Genomic DNA, 17,975 nt, shown 5'->3' with positions numbered 1-17,975 from the left:
ATTGCAGTTTTCCATTTTCTAGTACAAGCAATACTCAGGATCAACCATTTATGTGGCAGAGTATCAAAATCCAGATAGAATGAATTTAATTAGAAGCTTGGATAATGCAAAGCATATTTTGGAACTTTTGCATTGGTCAAAAGGCCAAGAAAAAATGCCTCTTTTGGCACATGCTAGAGGAATTGGGTAAATGGCTCATACTTGACAAATAGGAGAAAATTTTTCCCATTCTCATCATAAATCACAAAAGATAAAGATTAAAGCTAAAAACATTAGACTTGACAGTATTTTACCCATTGTGGAAGCTATCATGGCAGAGAGGAGACCCAGAACACAAGAGAAAGGCAAAGATATGGCCAGAGCACGAGGGCCTAGCTCAGAAACCTGTGCATATTAAAAACACAAACCAATGCTACCATCAGCTGGGACAAAAATGTAAAAATTTAATTAGATTAGGAAGGGACACTTATTGTAATACTCAAATGAATAACATTACAATAAACAATAATGAAAAACGGTGCAGCATGAATTCTCAACGAAAGGCCTTGTTGCAAAGATGAATTGTATCCATGTCCTTTCTTTTGCTGCTAACTTTGATTGGTGGTTGCATTAGTTGGATGTTAAAAATGTTTTTCTAAATGGTGGTGCTCTTGAAGATGTGTATATGATTCAGCTCCTAGGTTTTTGTACTAAAGAGACAAAAGAAAGGTTAAAAAAGTCTATGTACGGCTGAAAGCTATCTCCCTAAGCTTGGTTTGGTAGATCAAATGATGTTGTGAGACAAGTTGGCTTTTAGGGATGTCAATGGGTTGGATTCAGCATAGGTTTGCCTCAACCCAGCCCTCCTATGTCCCAACCAGAACCTGACCCAACCCGGATCAACAACATATAATTTCCAAACCCAATCTAACCCTATAGGGTATAACCCGATACTGACCTGACCTGATTCATTGCATTTCAATTGTATTTTTTTAACATGTTTTGAAAACCTAAAAGCCATTAATTGAAATTTTAACGTGTTTTCTAGGTTCTAAGGTGTCACTTTTTCCATTAAAAAAAAGAAGAAAACCAAAATCAACATGTATATAAATCCTAAACACTATGGAGTTATAAGTTAGAAAATTACAAGAATACTTTGTATTAGACTTGTTCAAGGGCAGGGAAGCCTAATCGTTTCAAGGTGCCAAGGCGAGGCTAGGTGACCATGGGGCACCTAGGTGCCTAGGCGCCTAGGCGGGCACCTAGTCCTCGCCTAGGCGATGGAATTTTAAAAGAAGAAGCCGATGGATTTCTACCCCTTCTAAACTGGTTTTTTTTTGTTTTATGTATTCTGCACTTACTATTGTGCTTGAGCCCCTGTTCCAGACCCAGAAATGCTGGTGAAAAAATATTAAAATAAAAGAAAAAATATGAAGAAGAAAAGAAGGGGCTCCGCCCCTGTTTCAGACACTAATGATGAGAACAAAAAAAAAGCTGAAAATGTAAGAAGTTAAGAACAAAAGAAGGGGATGGAGCCCCTGTTCTAGACCCAGAAAAGCTGGTGAAAAAGAACTAAAATAAAAGAAGAATATGCCCCTGTTTCAGACACGAATAATGAGGGAAAAAAGCTGAAAACACGCAAGAAATTTAAGAACAAAAGAAGGGGGCGGAGCCCCCGTTTTAGTCCAATAATATGATTCAAACAAGGAAAGAAGAATGGTTTTAGTCCAACAAAAAGGAAGAGGAGAAAAATGGGGTGTAACCACTGTTTTAAACCAGTGGGAAAAAAGAACAAAACGAAGGAGGAAACTGATTAACTCACCTGGACTTAGAGGACTGTGTCGGAACGATGGAGGGCTGTTGTTCTCTCCTCTTCCTCAGTTCGATTCTTTTGTCAAAGTGAAACCCTTGAGATTATTTTTTTTTTACTTACAACAAAAACATGATAACACACAACATGTCCTATTATAAAAACTAAAACTAACAAATAAAATATTATATATTTTATATTTATTTTTATTTAATAAATGTTTCATATTATATATGTGTTTCAGGCCCCTAAGCATGCACCTAATACATTTTTTCTTGGCGTTTAGGCGTTGCATTGGAAACTATATTGGTGGGCTGGTTTAGCCCAGCCCGTTCTTGGTTAAGCTTGGACAAGATTTTAAGCCTGTGATCTTGGGCTCGGGCCCTACTTTTTTTCAGGCCAGGCTCGAGCTTTCTCAAAACTTCCCAACCTGAGACCGACCTAATAATGTTTTATATAATAAAAATGTATTTTATAAAATAGAAACTATATAATACATATTTTTTCCTTTATTCCTCTTATATTTTCCCAAGCCAGTTAGACAGTTATGCCCTTAGCTCCAATCGGATTGATGTATCTTTTGACATTTATTGAAAATGAATAAAGTACATAATTGATTCATGTCATTGTGGTGTGCTTCTGTGTAATACCCTTAAACTGGACACTTATGAGACTCATGTTAGTTTAGAATCTTCACAGCCATTGGATAGGTCTAGGGAGATTTATCTTGCCAAGGCTAACACTGATGTGCCGCCAAGTTGGTTGGGGTGGCTTGTCTCAGCTACTAGGGCGAGACCTAAGGTACATGCAATGTGGGTTTTCTTGAAACCCTAAACCGGACCAAATTCCAGTATTGCTCTGAACCTTGGAGATAGATGGGCAAAACCGGAATGTTACACCTGACCCCTAGACTCGATTATAGTACTACACTAGGTGTCGGATTGGGCTGTCTTTGATATGCCAATTAGTGAGATCCTTAGAGGGGGTCAAAACCTGGGTATGTTGGGATAGTCCGAGAATTCATCTGAGTGGGTGATCATAGTGACAAAATCAACCTCTTTGTCGAACAAAGTGAATGATCGGGGAATGCACTCTCTCTGATGGAAACCTAAACTGTCGGCAATTGATTTCAAACATTGAGGTTTGTTTTGCAAAATATATTTATATAGAGATACATATATATATATATATATATATATATATATATATATATATATATATATTATGGTTTCAAAATGTTTACAAAAGGTTTTAATTCCCGGGATCCATGTGAATAGAGAGTGCAACATTGTTCCTTGCAGCCAAGGGAGAGGTCCTCTCTTGTCGGGCAGTGTTTGATAATTATGGGCTGAGAGGTTAAGTGTAAGACCATTGAGGGTAACACCTGATGGGCTAATCTTGCATCTGCCCACAGTCCTTGGGTTTTCATAAGGTGGCTAGACCCAAGGACCATTTAGTGTAAATGTTGGGCCCATTAAGAGCCCATGGTGATGGACTCAAGGGTTTACTATCTCCTACAGTGAATTCGGCCAGGCCTTGTAACAAAGGCTAGGCTGAACTCATGTGGCTGATGTGTAGATCAATGTTTGGGTCCCACGCTATACAAAGAGAGCCAACTGGGCAATTGGACAAGGGGTAAATGAGCACATAAACTTAATGGGCCTAAAGCCCAATTCGACCCAGGCTTAAATTAGTTAATTAAAAGGAGGCAAGATCTGATTTATAATCTGATTAGGATTAGCAGAAAGGATAAGACAAGTCTTATCCATTTAAGAGTCCAGATCCAAATATCAGATTTGGATCAAGAAATCTCTCCTAATTAGATTAAGAGGCTGATCCAAAGAAGACTATAAAAAGGGGCGAATTCCTCAGTTTTAACACAACCTACAAAATTCTCTCCTATTCTTGCCATCCCTACCCAGCTCGATCTCCTCTTGAGGGATTCATCAAGAAAGGTTCTTGATATTGTTTCTTGGTTGAAGAAACAATTTGAAGACATGCTCGCCAGCCCCTGTTCGATTCTTGCTGAAGAGTCCTGGTTCTTGCTGAAGAGCCATCTTGTTGACCCTACTTCTTCACACACTGTGTCATCTTCAGTGGAAGCGGGTTTTGGTCTTCTCCTTGGGCGTGAACACCTTCATTGGGAGTTGTTGCTATTTCGTATCAGGTATATCCCTCTCCTCCCTTTTGGTTTCAGATCTGGTCCGGTTTTGGTTCAAGATTGATCCTTGAAAATGCAGTTTTCTAAAATAGGGAATGCGATTCCTAAATGGGAGAGATAAATTTTTAAAATTTCGCCCAACCTTCCGCAGGTTTCGGCCATCCATATGATGGATCTCTCACCCCTTCAATGGCTCAAGAACATTCTGGCAGAGTTGAGGTTTGAGATTCCTAGATCAATGTCTCTCTACTATGATAACAAGGCTGGCTATTAACATCACACACAACCCAGTGATGCATGAGAGGACAAAGCATACTGATGTGGACAAACATTTCATACATGAAAAGATTGAAAGTGAAGAAATCTGCATTCCTTATTTTAAATCCAATGATGGGCAGCCCAACTTGAAGGGGATGATATATATATATATCCCAACTTGAAGGGGAGTGTTGTATTAAGAGTACTCTTAATTAATCAGGAGTACACTTGTAATATCTTCCTTTGTGACATCCTAATATATAATTTAGAGTGGGATGATGCCACTCACTCTGATAGACTCAAAACCCTGTCTTTTCTCTACTATTTTCTACTTCTTTTCTTCTCAATCAAACTAGAGTCAGCATCACTAAAAATACCTAACCAAGGAACAACTTGCCAAAAGAGGCCTAGGCATAGTCTTACGATTGTGTGCTCTGTCAGGAGGACATGGAAAAGGCAGACCATCTGTTAATTCACACAGTCGTCTGGACACACTTCCTGAAGGGCCTTAAAATTCAGCTATGTTTCCTGCATGCTTTGCACTTTGCAGGAGACAATTAAAGGCTGGCAGGTAAGGCTGAGTTAGGTGTTAAGGAGAGGTTTCTATTTATTTATGTTTCACTTGTTAGTGTAGAGCAATACTTTTTAGTCTTTGATTTTCTTTAGGTTTGATTTTTGGCCGGGCTATATTTTCTGTTAGGCTTTTTAGGCTTTTTCTATGAGACTAGTGGCCGAAGAAATATTTTTCCCTCTCAGCTCCATCTCCCCATCAATGCATCCTGTGCATATCCTCTTTTCTCTACACTAATTCAATTACCAATACCAATTGAAAGAAAATCATAGGTACAACCAAGGTTCAAAATTTCGACACAATATGCCCCGTATTGGGCATATCGTATTGCATTGCCAGGTCTCCAATACCCCAAATGAGTTTCGGATTTTCAGTGGTTTCAGGGAGGTAGATATGCCTAAAACCGACCCCCTGAAGCAATTTTGGAAAGAAAAACTAAAAAACAAAAAGTTATTAAGCATTGAAACACCCGATATGCCTGTTCATGCATATCAGGTTATCGATACTTTAAACCTTGGGCATAACTTTACCATTGTTGCTGAAATCCATGCAATGTTGTGAAATGTTGAGTTTTCTTTATACTGAAATTCCAATCAAGATGGAAAGAAAATTCACGATTCATGAATAACTTGTTGGGTTCTTAATGTTTTTCATGCCCAAAGTAATAATAAAATGGAAGATGGGCTTGCAAAATTAAGGGCTTCTTCCCAGAAATCATACTAAGTTTTAGATTTACCAAATGATATCACAGATTGTCATCAGTTTATATTTTATATTTATTTTGCACGCTTTAAAGTCTAGTTGGGATGGTTTAAGGCAATTGGGTTTAGTTTTGGCATCTTCTATAGATATGGTTGTTGCATCTATATTACCCTAATGTTCTAATGCACCTCCTACCCCAATACAAGCCTCTTTGGGCTTTAAAAAAAATATGGATATCCAAATTGAGCACAAGGTGCACAAGCAATACTAAGCACATAAATCTGTTTTCTCATATGCCTTACAAATGCACTGTAGACATTGTGAATGTTATATTGTTTCAAGCAGATCCCACAAGTAGAGTACAGGTGGACCCCATGTACAATGTTCTAGATGTATGGTATACATGAGAAACAGAAAGTGTACATTTTGCATTTTTCAGAAGTGCAAACATAATTCTTTTACCAGCAGTTGCTCCAGGAAGCAGAAGTATGCAAGCATGCTGACCATGACAAGTACTGGTACATCTTGCCAGACCCTGTTAAACATGAAGGATTATTATTATCTCGCCAGCCAAATAAAGACCACTATTATCTCCATGAATTGTGGGATGAGACTATAAACCTACAAGTAATACAAAAAGTTTGCCTAGAAGAAAATGCAGAGTAGAATGAATTATGTATAACAGCTAAACAATTTCTATGAGTGCAGCATGTGTGCCTATGTAGATATTATATATTCCATTTTATAAAAATAATATGGAGTTTATCTTTTTTATCACACATCTGAGAAAGGGTGGTTGTGCAAGACTGAGTCCTGTCCTAATGAAAATTTGTCTTTTAGAATTGTGGCATTGTTGTCTTGGCCATATGTGTTTTGGTTCCATGAAATTTTTGTTTCCAAAGTTATTTAATTCTATGTCAAACTTGAATGTTCAGTGTGAAGTTTGTCATTTGTCAAAACAATGTAAAACCATGTACTTTGCGAGTAATAGAAGTAATGCTTATTTTATTTTTATTTGATACATACTGATGTCTAGGATTGTTGGATATAAGTATTTCCTTCTTTTCATTGATGATTATTCTCGACACACATGGCTGTATTTGATGAAGAGTCAAGATGAGGTACCTACAATTATTCAGAATTTTCTGAATATGGTGGAGACAATTTGAGAAAAGCGTTAAAATCATAAGGTTTGACAATGCTAAGGAGTACTTTGAAAAACATCTGCAGGTGTTTGTTGAGGGGAAGGGAATTATTCATCAAAGCTCATATGCTCATACCCCTTAGCAAAATGGGGTTGCTAACATGTGGTAGAGGTGGCGCGAGGACTATTGTTCCAGATGCATGTCCCCACTCATTTCTATGGAGATATTGTTGAGACAATAGTGTATCTTATGAACCGGCTTTCCATAAAAAACACTCAATCTTCAGTCTCCTCAACAATTCCTTTTCCTTGATGAACCAACAATTAATTTAGCCCTCAAGATCTCCGGTTGTATTTGCTTTGTCCATGGTATGAGTCCTTCTAGAAATAAATTTGACCCTAAGTCAATCAAGTGTCTTTTTTTGTTATTCTCCTATTTAGAAGGGATATAGATGCTTTGATCCTCATTGAATCCTTCACCTTTCTTGAATCCTTACCTTTGTTCTAATCATCCCATTCTTCTTTTCAAAGGGAAAGTGTTAGTGAAGATCAGACTCCCTCTTGCTTCCATGTTCCTACTCCAGTTTCTACTAGACCATATACTGCTTCTACTTGTAGTGCAATATTCCTTCTCCACCTCATCTGAATCGGTCTTAGTCGATCTAGACTACAATCAATCTTGAATTAAAAAGAAAAGGGATGCAAAATTAAAGAGAAGAAGAGAAGAGAGGAAAAGGTACACGAAGAGAGTTTCAGAAAAGAGAGAGGGAAGATCATGTAAGAGGGGGACAAGTGATCATAGGACAAGAACCGGGAAATGCAATGGGCTATGGATGTGGTGCAATGCCGTTTGCCTTTACGGACAACAATGGGGAGGTCAAGGTCATCCAAAGGAGGTAAAGGCTCAATAGTGGAAGGTATCTCAGTGGAAACTGGATCTGATAAAGGAACTATATATTTGGATCCGCAGAAGGAACTGGGGCTGGCCTGGACTGCTGATGACCGAAATCAACTTGCCTCCACCGCCTGTGATAGACTCTCAAATCCCAGCACCTCTGACACCCCTCCCCATTACATCCCTCATCACTCAATGGAACAGGTAAAGGAACTTCTAATGAGTTAACCCCACACTCACTACTTCACCCTGACCCTAAGATAATAGGGTACATCCTCAAAGAAAGTGACATCCATAGAGACAAATCTTCTCCCAGAAGTGGGTTCATAGCAACAATATCCCTTTTGAGTTTGTGCATAACCAAGAAAAATACATTTGAAGACCTTAGGATCAAATTTCGAACATGAGGTCCAAGAATCTGAACAAAGCAAGTACAACCAAAGGTTTTAAGGGGAATAGTAAACAAGTCTTTATCAGGGTATAGGATGGTAAATGGAGGCCTCATGTCAAAAACCCGTGAAGGAACTCGGTTAATGAGATACACTACTGTAAGAATAGCATCTCCCCATAAATGAATAGGCACATTGGAGTTAAACATGATGCATCTGGTCACCTCCAATATGTGCCTATTCTTCCTCTCAGCAACCATTCTACTGTGATGTATGAGGACAAGTACTTTGGTGCATAATCCCATGGTCAAGCAAATAAGAGGCTAATTGATTGGCAAAGTATTCTTTCACATTATCAGATCTGAAGATTTTGATTTTGACCCCAAATTAGGTTAAAATCATTTTATGAAAGATCTAGATCAAAGCAGGAACCTCATCTCGAGAACGCATAAGGTAAACCCAAGAAAAACGGGTATAGTCATCAACAAACAACAAGAAATATTTGTACCCCCCCATAGCAGTGATGTGATAAGGACCCCAAACATCGGTATGCACAATATCAAAAGGATTATTACTTCTTTTATTACTTAATGAATAAGATGTTCAACAATGCTTTACAAGCTCACGACTCTCACATCTCAAACTGGACATCTGAACAAACTTAAATAAATCAAGAAACAAACTCTTCAAAGACCGAAAAGACAAATGACCCAACCGATTATTCCAAGGCATAACCTGACTAATAGATTGAGAAACAAAAGACTCCCTATCTTCACTATCTTCCCAATGTAAATTCTCTCCAAGTAGATAGATCCCATTCGTCTCACAACTAGTCCCAATCACCTTCCTTGTCTCCAAGTCCTGAAAAACACATTGGCCAGGGAAAAAGGTTACTGAACAATTTTGATGTTTTGTAATGCTACTGACTGAAAGCAAGTTAGTATTAAGCTTAGGAACATGCAGAATTGAAGATAAGGAGATGGCATTAAACAACTTGATGTCTCCCTTGCCAGAAATGGGAACAAGGGAACCATCAGCAATAGACACTTGATTGAGCTCCAGTGTTACTTGGAGCTGAAGTATGATAAGCTGAGGCCCGAGTACCTGAATGAGCAAAAGCTGATGTGGGAGCTTATGGCGACTAAGATGATTGAGTTGAATTGCCAACTTCCTTTTCCAACTGAGTTAGGGCAGCCCGGAGCTAGGGTGTCTAGAGGTGTGCCTTTTGTGCCCAATGAGGAGGAACAATCAGCATTAACAACCATATTAGCATTACCTCTTTTGCTCCTGAGTTTTTCCGGGACTAAATGAGGGCGCAGCTTCCAAGAGGTGTCTTTACTATGTTTGGGTTTCTTGCAATGTTCACATACTAGATCCCGCTTGTCTTCCTTATTTATACCCCTCTCCGTATTGTTAGACAGTTTCGTATGCCCTTAGCTTCAATCAAAATTGATGTACTTTATGAGTTTATTGTAAATGAATAAAAGTACATATTTGATTCATGTTCCCTTGTTATGTTTCTATGTATTACCCTTAAACTGGACACTTATTGAGACTCGTGTTAGTTTTGAATGTTCACAGCCAGTGGGTCGGTCTGGGGAGACCTATCCTGACAAGTCTGACACTGTGGTGCCACCAAGTCGGTTGGGGTGGCTTGTCTCTGCTACCGGGGTGAGACCCTAGGCACATACAGTGTGGGATTAATTGAATCTTTGAACTGGACCAGATTTCCAGTATTGCCCTAGACCTTGGAGATTGATGGGCAAAACTGGAAAGTTACACCCGACCCCTAGACTCGATTATGATACTGCATTAGGTGTCGGATCGGGCTGTCTTTGATGTACCAATCAGTGAGATCCTTAGCGGGGGTCAAAACCTGGGTATGTTGGGACAATCCGAGAATTCATCTGAGTGGGTGATCATAGTGACAGGATCAGCCCCTTTATCGGACAAAGGTAATGATCGGGGATGCACTCTCACTGTTGGAAACCAAGACTGCCGGCAGCCGATTTCAACCATTGAAATTTGTTTTGCAAAATATATTTTATATGAGATATAAAAGTATATATATTATGGTTTCTAAAATGTTTGCAAAAGGGTTTTAATTCCTGAAATCCATATAAGTAGAGAGTGCAACACTGTTCCTTGCAGCCGAGGGAGAGGTCCTCTCTTGTCGGGCAGTGTATGATCATTATGGGCTGAGAGGTTAAGTGTAAGGCCATTGAGGATAATACCTGATGGGCTAATCTTGCATCTGCCCACAGTCCCTGGGTGTTACAAGGTGGCTTGGCCCAGGGACCACTTAGGGTAAGTGTTGGGCCCTTAGAGCCCATTTGATGGGTTTCAGGGGGTGCACTGTCTTTAACAGTGTATTCGACCAGGCCTTGTAACAAAGGCTGGGCCGAACCCATGTGGCTGATGTGTAGATCAATGCTTGGGTCCCACGCCATACAAGGAAGCCCAACTGGGCAGCAGTTAGGAAGGTTAAGTGAGCACATAAGCTTAATGGGCCTAAAGCCCATTTCGAACTGGGCTATTAATTTAGTTAATTAAAGGGGCGAATTCTGAGATGGATTAGCAGTGAGGATAGGGTCTTAATCCTATCCACTCAGAGAGTCCAGATCTGAACGTGATTCAGATCTAGAAACCTCCTAATAAGATTAGGATAAAGCTAATCTAATCTACAGATAAGATAAGGGTTTATCCTTATCATTGGAAGAGAAGGTTGATCCAAATATGATTTGGATAAGCACCTCCTAATGGGATTAGGAGCTGATCTTTTCAAGTTAACAAAAGGAAGGAGGGGGCGGCAGCCTTGAGAGAGACCAAGAAGCACATCAGATCCTCTTTAGTGCTGAAATCAAGAAGAGATAATTCTGCACCCTGCGAATACTCTCTTGCCGCCTCCCTGCTCTTGCCGCCCTGTTTGCCAGTTCGATCTCCAGCTGTGGGAGAAGTCAAGATTGGATCTTGACATCAATTCTTTGAGAAAGGATTGAAAAGGAAGCTGTGCTCACGTTCCATCCTGCTGTTTCTTGCGAAGGACAGAGTTCTTGGGGAAGAACACTGCTGATTCTGCTCCATCCTGCACTGCGCCATCTTCAGTGGGAGCAGTCTTTGGATCCTTCCTTGAGCGTGAACACCTTCGTTGGGAGATATTGCTTCTCCGTATCAGGTATCATTCTCTCCCATTCCTTTTGGTTCAGATCTGGTTCAGTTTAAGGTTCAAGATTTATCCTTGAAAATAATTTTTGAAATTCGCCCCTTATTCCGCAATCTTTGGGCGTCCATGTGATGGATCTCTCAACCCTTCACGTATCACCACCAGACTTAGGTTTAACTATTTCCAAGGTCGGTGGGAAGGGCTGATGCTGCATCATAACCTTTCTGTCTCACAATATCATAATCAGGATTCAGACCAACTAGGAACTCAAAAACCCTATTAATCTCAACCTGCTTTCTATGAGTCTATGCATCCTTTTGGCTTTCCCACTCAAGTGTTTCTAGGTGGTCAATTTCATGCCACAAAGATTTCAGTGTAGAGAAGTAAACCGAGACTGGTTTCTCTCCTTGCTTAAGGTAGTTAACCTCACATTTCAGTTCATAAGCCCTAGCAACACTAAGGGATTGGGAGTAGGTCTCTTTCATGACATCCCATATTTACTTAGCTGTTTTTGCCCACAAATAGTTCCGACTGATATGTGGCTGCATAGAGTTGCACAGCCATGTCATAACCAAATAGTTCTCTTGAACCCATTTGGTATAGGTTTGGTCCTCCTTAGTTGGTTCTTTCACATCTCCTAACAAGTAGCTCAATTTTCCCTACCCCCAATGGCCATCATGGCCAATTGAGCCTAGGTAGTTTGACCCATCAAACTTAATGGTTGTAATCTGAAAGGTATTCTCAGACATGTTACCAGAATTGCTAGTCCCAAAAACACCTTCCCCTTGACTCTTGAACTCCATTCTTGATCAAGAATAAATAAAAAAAACCTTTTTAATTACTGTAATAGGAGAAACAACACCCAAACAGCTGATAACAGCCAGCCTATGTCTTCCAAAGAACATAGAAAACAGAATTCTGAATGAAACCAGTTCAAATTCTAATTGAAACAAATAACGGTTCTGAATTTTAGGGTTCTCTCAAAACCCTAAAGAAAACACAAATTTTCCAGCCGCACCTCTCAAACTAAACCAAGATGAACTTTTCTAAAGTCAATCACAAGGAAAAAGCTTACTTTATGAAAAAATCTCTGGCCGCCACTTTCTGGTTGATGCAAAACCCTAATCTTGAGGATCTGAAGCTTCTTCTGATTCTTCTTGACTACTGGAACTCTCCCAAACTTCTACAATCTCTTTAGTAGCACCCGCACACTACCAGTAACCTCCAAGAATCAGCCGATCCTCCTTCCTTGTTGAAAAACTTCCAAACCTAGGAGGTTCTCATGCAATCGGCCTAATCAAACTAGCATAAGAGCTCCTAGGTCGGCTTTGATACCAAGTAGTTGATCTAGACTTACAATCAGTCTTGAATTAAAAAGAAAAAGGATGCAAAATTGAAGAGGAGAATAAGAGAAGAGAGGAAGAGAAGAGGTACACGAAGAGAGTTTCAGAAAAGAGAGAGGGAAGGTCATTTAAGAGGGAGACAGGTGATCATAGGACAAGAACTAGGAAATGCAGTGGGCTATGGATGTGGTGCAACGCCATTTTCCTTTACGGACCGCAATGGGGAGGTCAAGGTCATCCAAAGGAGGTAAGGGCTCAACAGTGGAAGGTATCTCAGTGGAACCTGGCTCTAATAAAGGAACTATAGTACCTAGATCTAGATCTGCGGAAGGAACTAGAGCTCGCCTAGACTACTGATGACCTATAATCATTCATGGAGAGAGAGAGACGAGAGAGAAAAAGAGAAGAGGAAGATATGATTGAGAGAAAATGAAAAACCTTATTCTGGTTGTCGCCAGTTCATTATTTATATTAACTTAATATAAAAAGAATGGAAATTACAAGTATGCCCCTGGTGGCACTCCCTAGAAACAAACTAATCAGAAAGAAAGAAAATAACTAACTAACAGCATCTTAAGAGGACAACCCACTAACAGCAATTATAAAATAACAATTAAATAATCCTCACAACACTCCCCCTCAAGTTGGGCTGAATATGTCTATCATGCCCAGCTTGTCACATAACTCATTGTGCCGTGAGTATGGAAGCCCTTTTGTGAGGACATCAGCGAGTTGTTCCTTGGAGTTGACATAAGGGATGCAAATTTCCCTTTTTTCCAATTTTTCCCTTATGAAGTGTTTGTCCACCTCAATGTGCTTGGTCCTCTCATGTAGGACAGGGTTGCTGGCGATGTTTATGGCTGCCTTGTTGTCACAGTAAAGAGACAGGATTATGAAGAACAACTCCAAGCTCCCCTATAAGATTTTTTAGCAAAAGGACTTCAGTCACCCCATGTGCCATAGCTCTATATTCAACTTCAGCACTTGGCCTTGCTACCACACTTTGTTTCTTGCTTTTCCAGGTCATTAGGTTTCCTCCCACAAATGTGCAATACCCACTCATGGACTTTCTGTCATCCACAACACCTACCCAATCAGCATCTGTAAAGACTTCCACCTTTAGGTGATTATGTTTACTGAATAGTAGACCTGTTCCGGGATACTTTTTCAAGTATCTAAGAACTCTCTTTGTTGCCTCCATGTGTGGTTTCTTATGAGAGTGCATGAATTGGCTTAGAACCCCAACCGAATAGGCAATGTCTGGACGGGTCATAGACAAATAAATCAGATTTCCCACTAACCTTTGGAACTGTTTCACATCTTTCAGAGGTTCACCATCACAGTCACCCAACTTGTGGTCAACATCCATGGAAGTATCTGCTGGCCTTGCACCTAATTTGCTTGTGTCCTGTAATAGATCAAGGGTGTATTTCCTTTGAGAAATGAAGATACCCTTTTCTGAGCGGGCGACTTCAATTCCAAGGAAATACTTCAGGGGACTTAAATCTTTCACTTCAAATTTAGATGCAAGGAATTGTTTCAATTTTTGTATTTCTGAACTCCAACTTCCTGTAATGATGATATCATCCACATACACTATCAATACAGCAACCTGCTCCTGACATATCTTCACAAAGAGTGTATGATCAGACTGACATTGTTTGAAGCCCACTTGCTGAACTGCCATGTGAAACTTACTAAACCAAGCTCTGGGAGATTGTTTTAAACCATAAAGAGACTTTCTCAACTTGCACACCTTATTTTCACTTCCCTTGGCACATAATCCAAGGGGTTGAACCATGTATACTTCCTCCTCTAAGTCAACATTCAAAAAAGCATTATTTATGTCCAGTTGATGCAATTCCCAGTCAAAATTAGCAGCTAATGACAGGAGAACCCTAATTGAGTTCATCTTAGCTACTGGAACAAAAGTCTCATCATAGTCAACCCCGTACACTTGAGTGTATCCTTTGGATACTGATCTTGCTTTGTACCTTTCAACTGTTCTGTCTGCCTTGTGTTTAACTGTAAACACCCACTTACACCCCATGGGGTCTTTCCCCTTTAGAAGATCCACCAATTCCCAAGTTTGATTTTTATGAAGAGCATTTATCTCCTCCTTCATGGCATCTGTCCATTCAGGCACTTTAAGGCTTCTGCAACATTTCTGGGAATAGGGATGCAATCAATTGCGGATAGAAAGGCTTAGTATGAGGGGGAAATGTGATCATAGGAGACAAATTGGTTAATAGGGTGTTTGGTAGTGCATGACCTGACTCCCTTTCTTTGAGCAATAGGAATGTCAAGGTCATCCACAGTAGGAGTAGGGGTATCAATATGTGCAACAGGGATTGGACTTACCTCCTGGGAGTCGAACGGTGTCGGTTGCTCAATGTTTGGCTGCTCCACACCCCTATCACATTGCTGATCTCTATGACGTGTACGTTGGAAGACACGAAAGGGAGCAAGGTCCGGAATAGAAAGAAGAGAGACTTGTCGGACCTGAACCTGCTTCTCCTCTTCCACACTACTACTCTCCCCCTGAGGAGAAGTAGGGAAGAATGGCTCAGACTCAAAGAAGGATACATCCATAGACACAAAAAACTTATGACTGATAGGATCAAAGCACCGATACCCTTTTCGAGAGGAGGGATACCCCAGAAAGATACAAGGAATGGACCGAGGGTCTAACTTACCTCGAGACGGAGACAAATCATGGACAAAGGCACGATAACCAAAAACTCTCATGGGAATGGAAAATAAAGGCGACTGAGGGAACAACAATTGATGAGGGGCCATGTAGTTCAGCACTTTGGAGGGCATGTGATTAATGACATAAGCAGTTGCAAGTATAGCATCCATCCAAAACCTTTTTGGAACATTCATGTATAACACCATCCTGCAAGCTACCTCAAGGTGTCTATTTTTTCTTTTTGCAACGCCATTTTGTTATGGAGTTCTGGCGCATTAGCTCCTATGAATAGATCCGTGGGAGGCAAAGAACTCATTGAGCTCACCATGGAAGTATTCTTTTGCATTGTCGGATTGGAAGATCTGTATTTCAACATGGAAATGCGTAAATACCATCCTCTGGAAGTTTTTCACAATCTTTGGAACTTCGTCTCTACTACGCATAGGAAATACCCATGTATAGCGAGAGTAGTCATCGATCAATGTGATAAAGTACTTATATCCGCCCTCAGAGATTATGGTAGTAGGCCCCCATACATCAGAATACACAACATGAAAAGGAACACTTGATCTTTTATTATTTGAGTGAAAAGTTGTTCTATATCGTTTGCTCAATTGACACATTTGACACTGGAATTCTGACACTGAACATGACTTAAATAAAACCGGAAACAAAGACTTTACTATTTCAAAAGAAACATGACATAACCAACTATGCCACAAAAAAAAAATTGACTCTTATTTGACTGACTATGTGACTCTGAGGATGACACTGAGAGACCAGCTCTATTGTCGAGAATGTAGAGACCATCCACTAAGCTCCCTCTACCAATCGTTTTCCCAAAAGTTAGGTCCTTAAAAACACATGAGCCAGGAAAAAAGGTTACACTATAGTTTAAAGAGCTTGTGATACTACTAATTGAAAGCAAATTTATAGGGAGTTGAGGGACATGCACTACACAATTCAGGTTAAGGCCATGGGGAAGAGATATTGATCATTGGCCTGCAATGGAAGAGAATGAGCCATCTACAAGCCTCACTTTACCCTTTCCTGACAAAAGGCTATAAGTCTAAAACAAGTTCGGCTTATCGGTCATGTGGTTAGAGGCCCCTAAGTCAATGATCCAAGGGGAACCAGTGGAAGTGACAGAGAATGCAGAAGCCATATTACCTGATGTAGATGCAAATGAAGTAGAAGTACCAGTGGCTGAGCTATCCATCTGTCGCAAAGCCCTATCATAAGACTCCAAGTGGTCTCTGAAGGAATTCATTATATCTTCCTTGGGGTCAGAATTATTAAGGTGGTCCCGGGTAGTACCGACAACCTGAGTATCTAGGGTTGCCACATGTGCTGCATTATGTGATGTGTTCATCTTCTTCTGACCTTGCCCTTTACCCTATTCTTGTTTCTTCACTGCCCACTTGGGTTTCCTGTGAATGTCCCAGCATGTGTCACATGTATGTTGTGAGCACCGACAGTGGGTACAAAACAACTTGTCTTTATCATCAGCCTTCTTGGTGTCACTTTTCTTCCCCATGTTGTTATTACTCATTGCATCAAAGAAACTTGTTGCTCCCCCTCGCTTGTAACCATCACACTCCGCCTACTTTCATCTTATTGAACAAGGGAATATACCTCGTGAACCGACGACAACTCTTTGCTTCATAGGATCTGAACTCTCAAGGGTTCAAAGGCAGGGTTCAGTCCCAACAAGAAGGCAAACACATGCTGCTGAGAAACCAGCTTCCTATAGGCCTTAGCATCGTCATCATGTTTCCACTCTATAGCCTGATAATGATCCAATTCTTTCCATATGGAAGTTGTTAGACAGTTTTGTATGCCCTTAGCTTCAATCCAATTTGATGTACTTTTGAAATTTAGTGTAAATAAACAACGTACATGTTTGATTCATGTTGTTTGGTATATTTCTATGTAAATCCCTAAAACTAGACACTTATAGACTCATGTTAGTTTTAAATGTTCATAGCCATTGGATAAATCTGGGGAGATTTATCCTGCTAAGGCTGATACTGATGTACTACCAAGTGTTGGAATGGCTTATCTCGACCATCAGGGTAAGACCCAAGGCACATGCAGTATGGGATTGCTTGAATCCTTGAACCAGACCAGATTTCCAGTATTGCCCTAGACCTTGGAGATAGATGGGCAAAACTAGAAAATTACACCTGACCCCTGGACTCAATTATGATACTTCACTAGGTGTTGGATCGGGCTGTCTTTGATATGTCAATCAGTGAGATCCTTAGTGGGGGTCAAAACCTAGACATGTTGGGGCAGTCTAAGAATTCATCTGAGTGAGTGATCATTGTGACAGTATCAGCCCCTTTGTCGGACAATGGTAATGATCGGGAATGCACTCTCTCTGATGGAAACCAAACTACCAGCAGTTGATTTCAATCGTTGGAATTTTGTTTTTACAAAATTAATATATATATAAATGTATATGTACGGTTTCAAAAGATTTGCAAAAGGTTTTAATTCCCGGGATCCATGTGAGTAGAGAGTGCGGCACTGTTCCTTGCAGCCGAGGGAGAGGTCTTCTCATGTCGGGCAGTGCTTGATCATTAAGGGCTGAGAGGTTAAGTGTAAGACCATTTAGGATAATACCTGATGGGCTAATCTTGCATCTGCCCACAGTCCCTAGGTTTTTATAAGATGGCTTGGCCCAGGGACCACTTAATGTAAGTGTTGGGCCCATAGGCTCCATGTGATGGGCTCAAGGGGGTCACTGAGTTTTTCAGTGAATTCGGCTGGGCCTTGTAATAAAGGCTGAGCCGAACCCATGTGGCTGGTGTGTAGATCAATGCTTGGGTCCCACGCCATACAAAGAAGCCCAACTGGGCAGCA

General features: G+C 40.4%; 1 protein-coding gene across 2 annotated transcripts in view; it reads right to left on the bottom strand.

The window, feature by feature from the left end:
* The window catches only part of LOC148865487 (uncharacterized), a 71,903-nt gene that overhangs the window by 2,495 nt on the left and 51,433 nt on the right, over window positions 1-17,975 (bottom strand). For both annotated transcript variants that reach the window (XM_088978544.1, XM_088978545.1), the window contains exons 5-6: window positions 5,944-6,016; window positions 294-384 (exon numbers count right to left, since the gene is read on the bottom strand). In XM_088978544.1, coding sequence (XP_088834670.1) covers window positions 294-384; window positions 5,944-6,016 — 164 coding nt within the window. The remainder of the gene's footprint in view (window positions 1-293; window positions 385-5,943; window positions 6,017-17,975) is intronic.

Source organism: Nelumbo lutea, chromosome 3, assembly GCF_056320005.1.
Source record: "Nelumbo lutea isolate HS-2025 chromosome 3, American lotus-T2T, whole genome shotgun sequence".
Classification (NCBI taxonomy): domain Eukaryota; kingdom Viridiplantae; phylum Streptophyta; class Magnoliopsida; order Proteales; family Nelumbonaceae; genus Nelumbo; species Nelumbo lutea.
The sequence above is the reverse complement of the archived record's forward strand: the minus strand, read 5'-3'. Positions and strand labels throughout refer to the sequence as shown.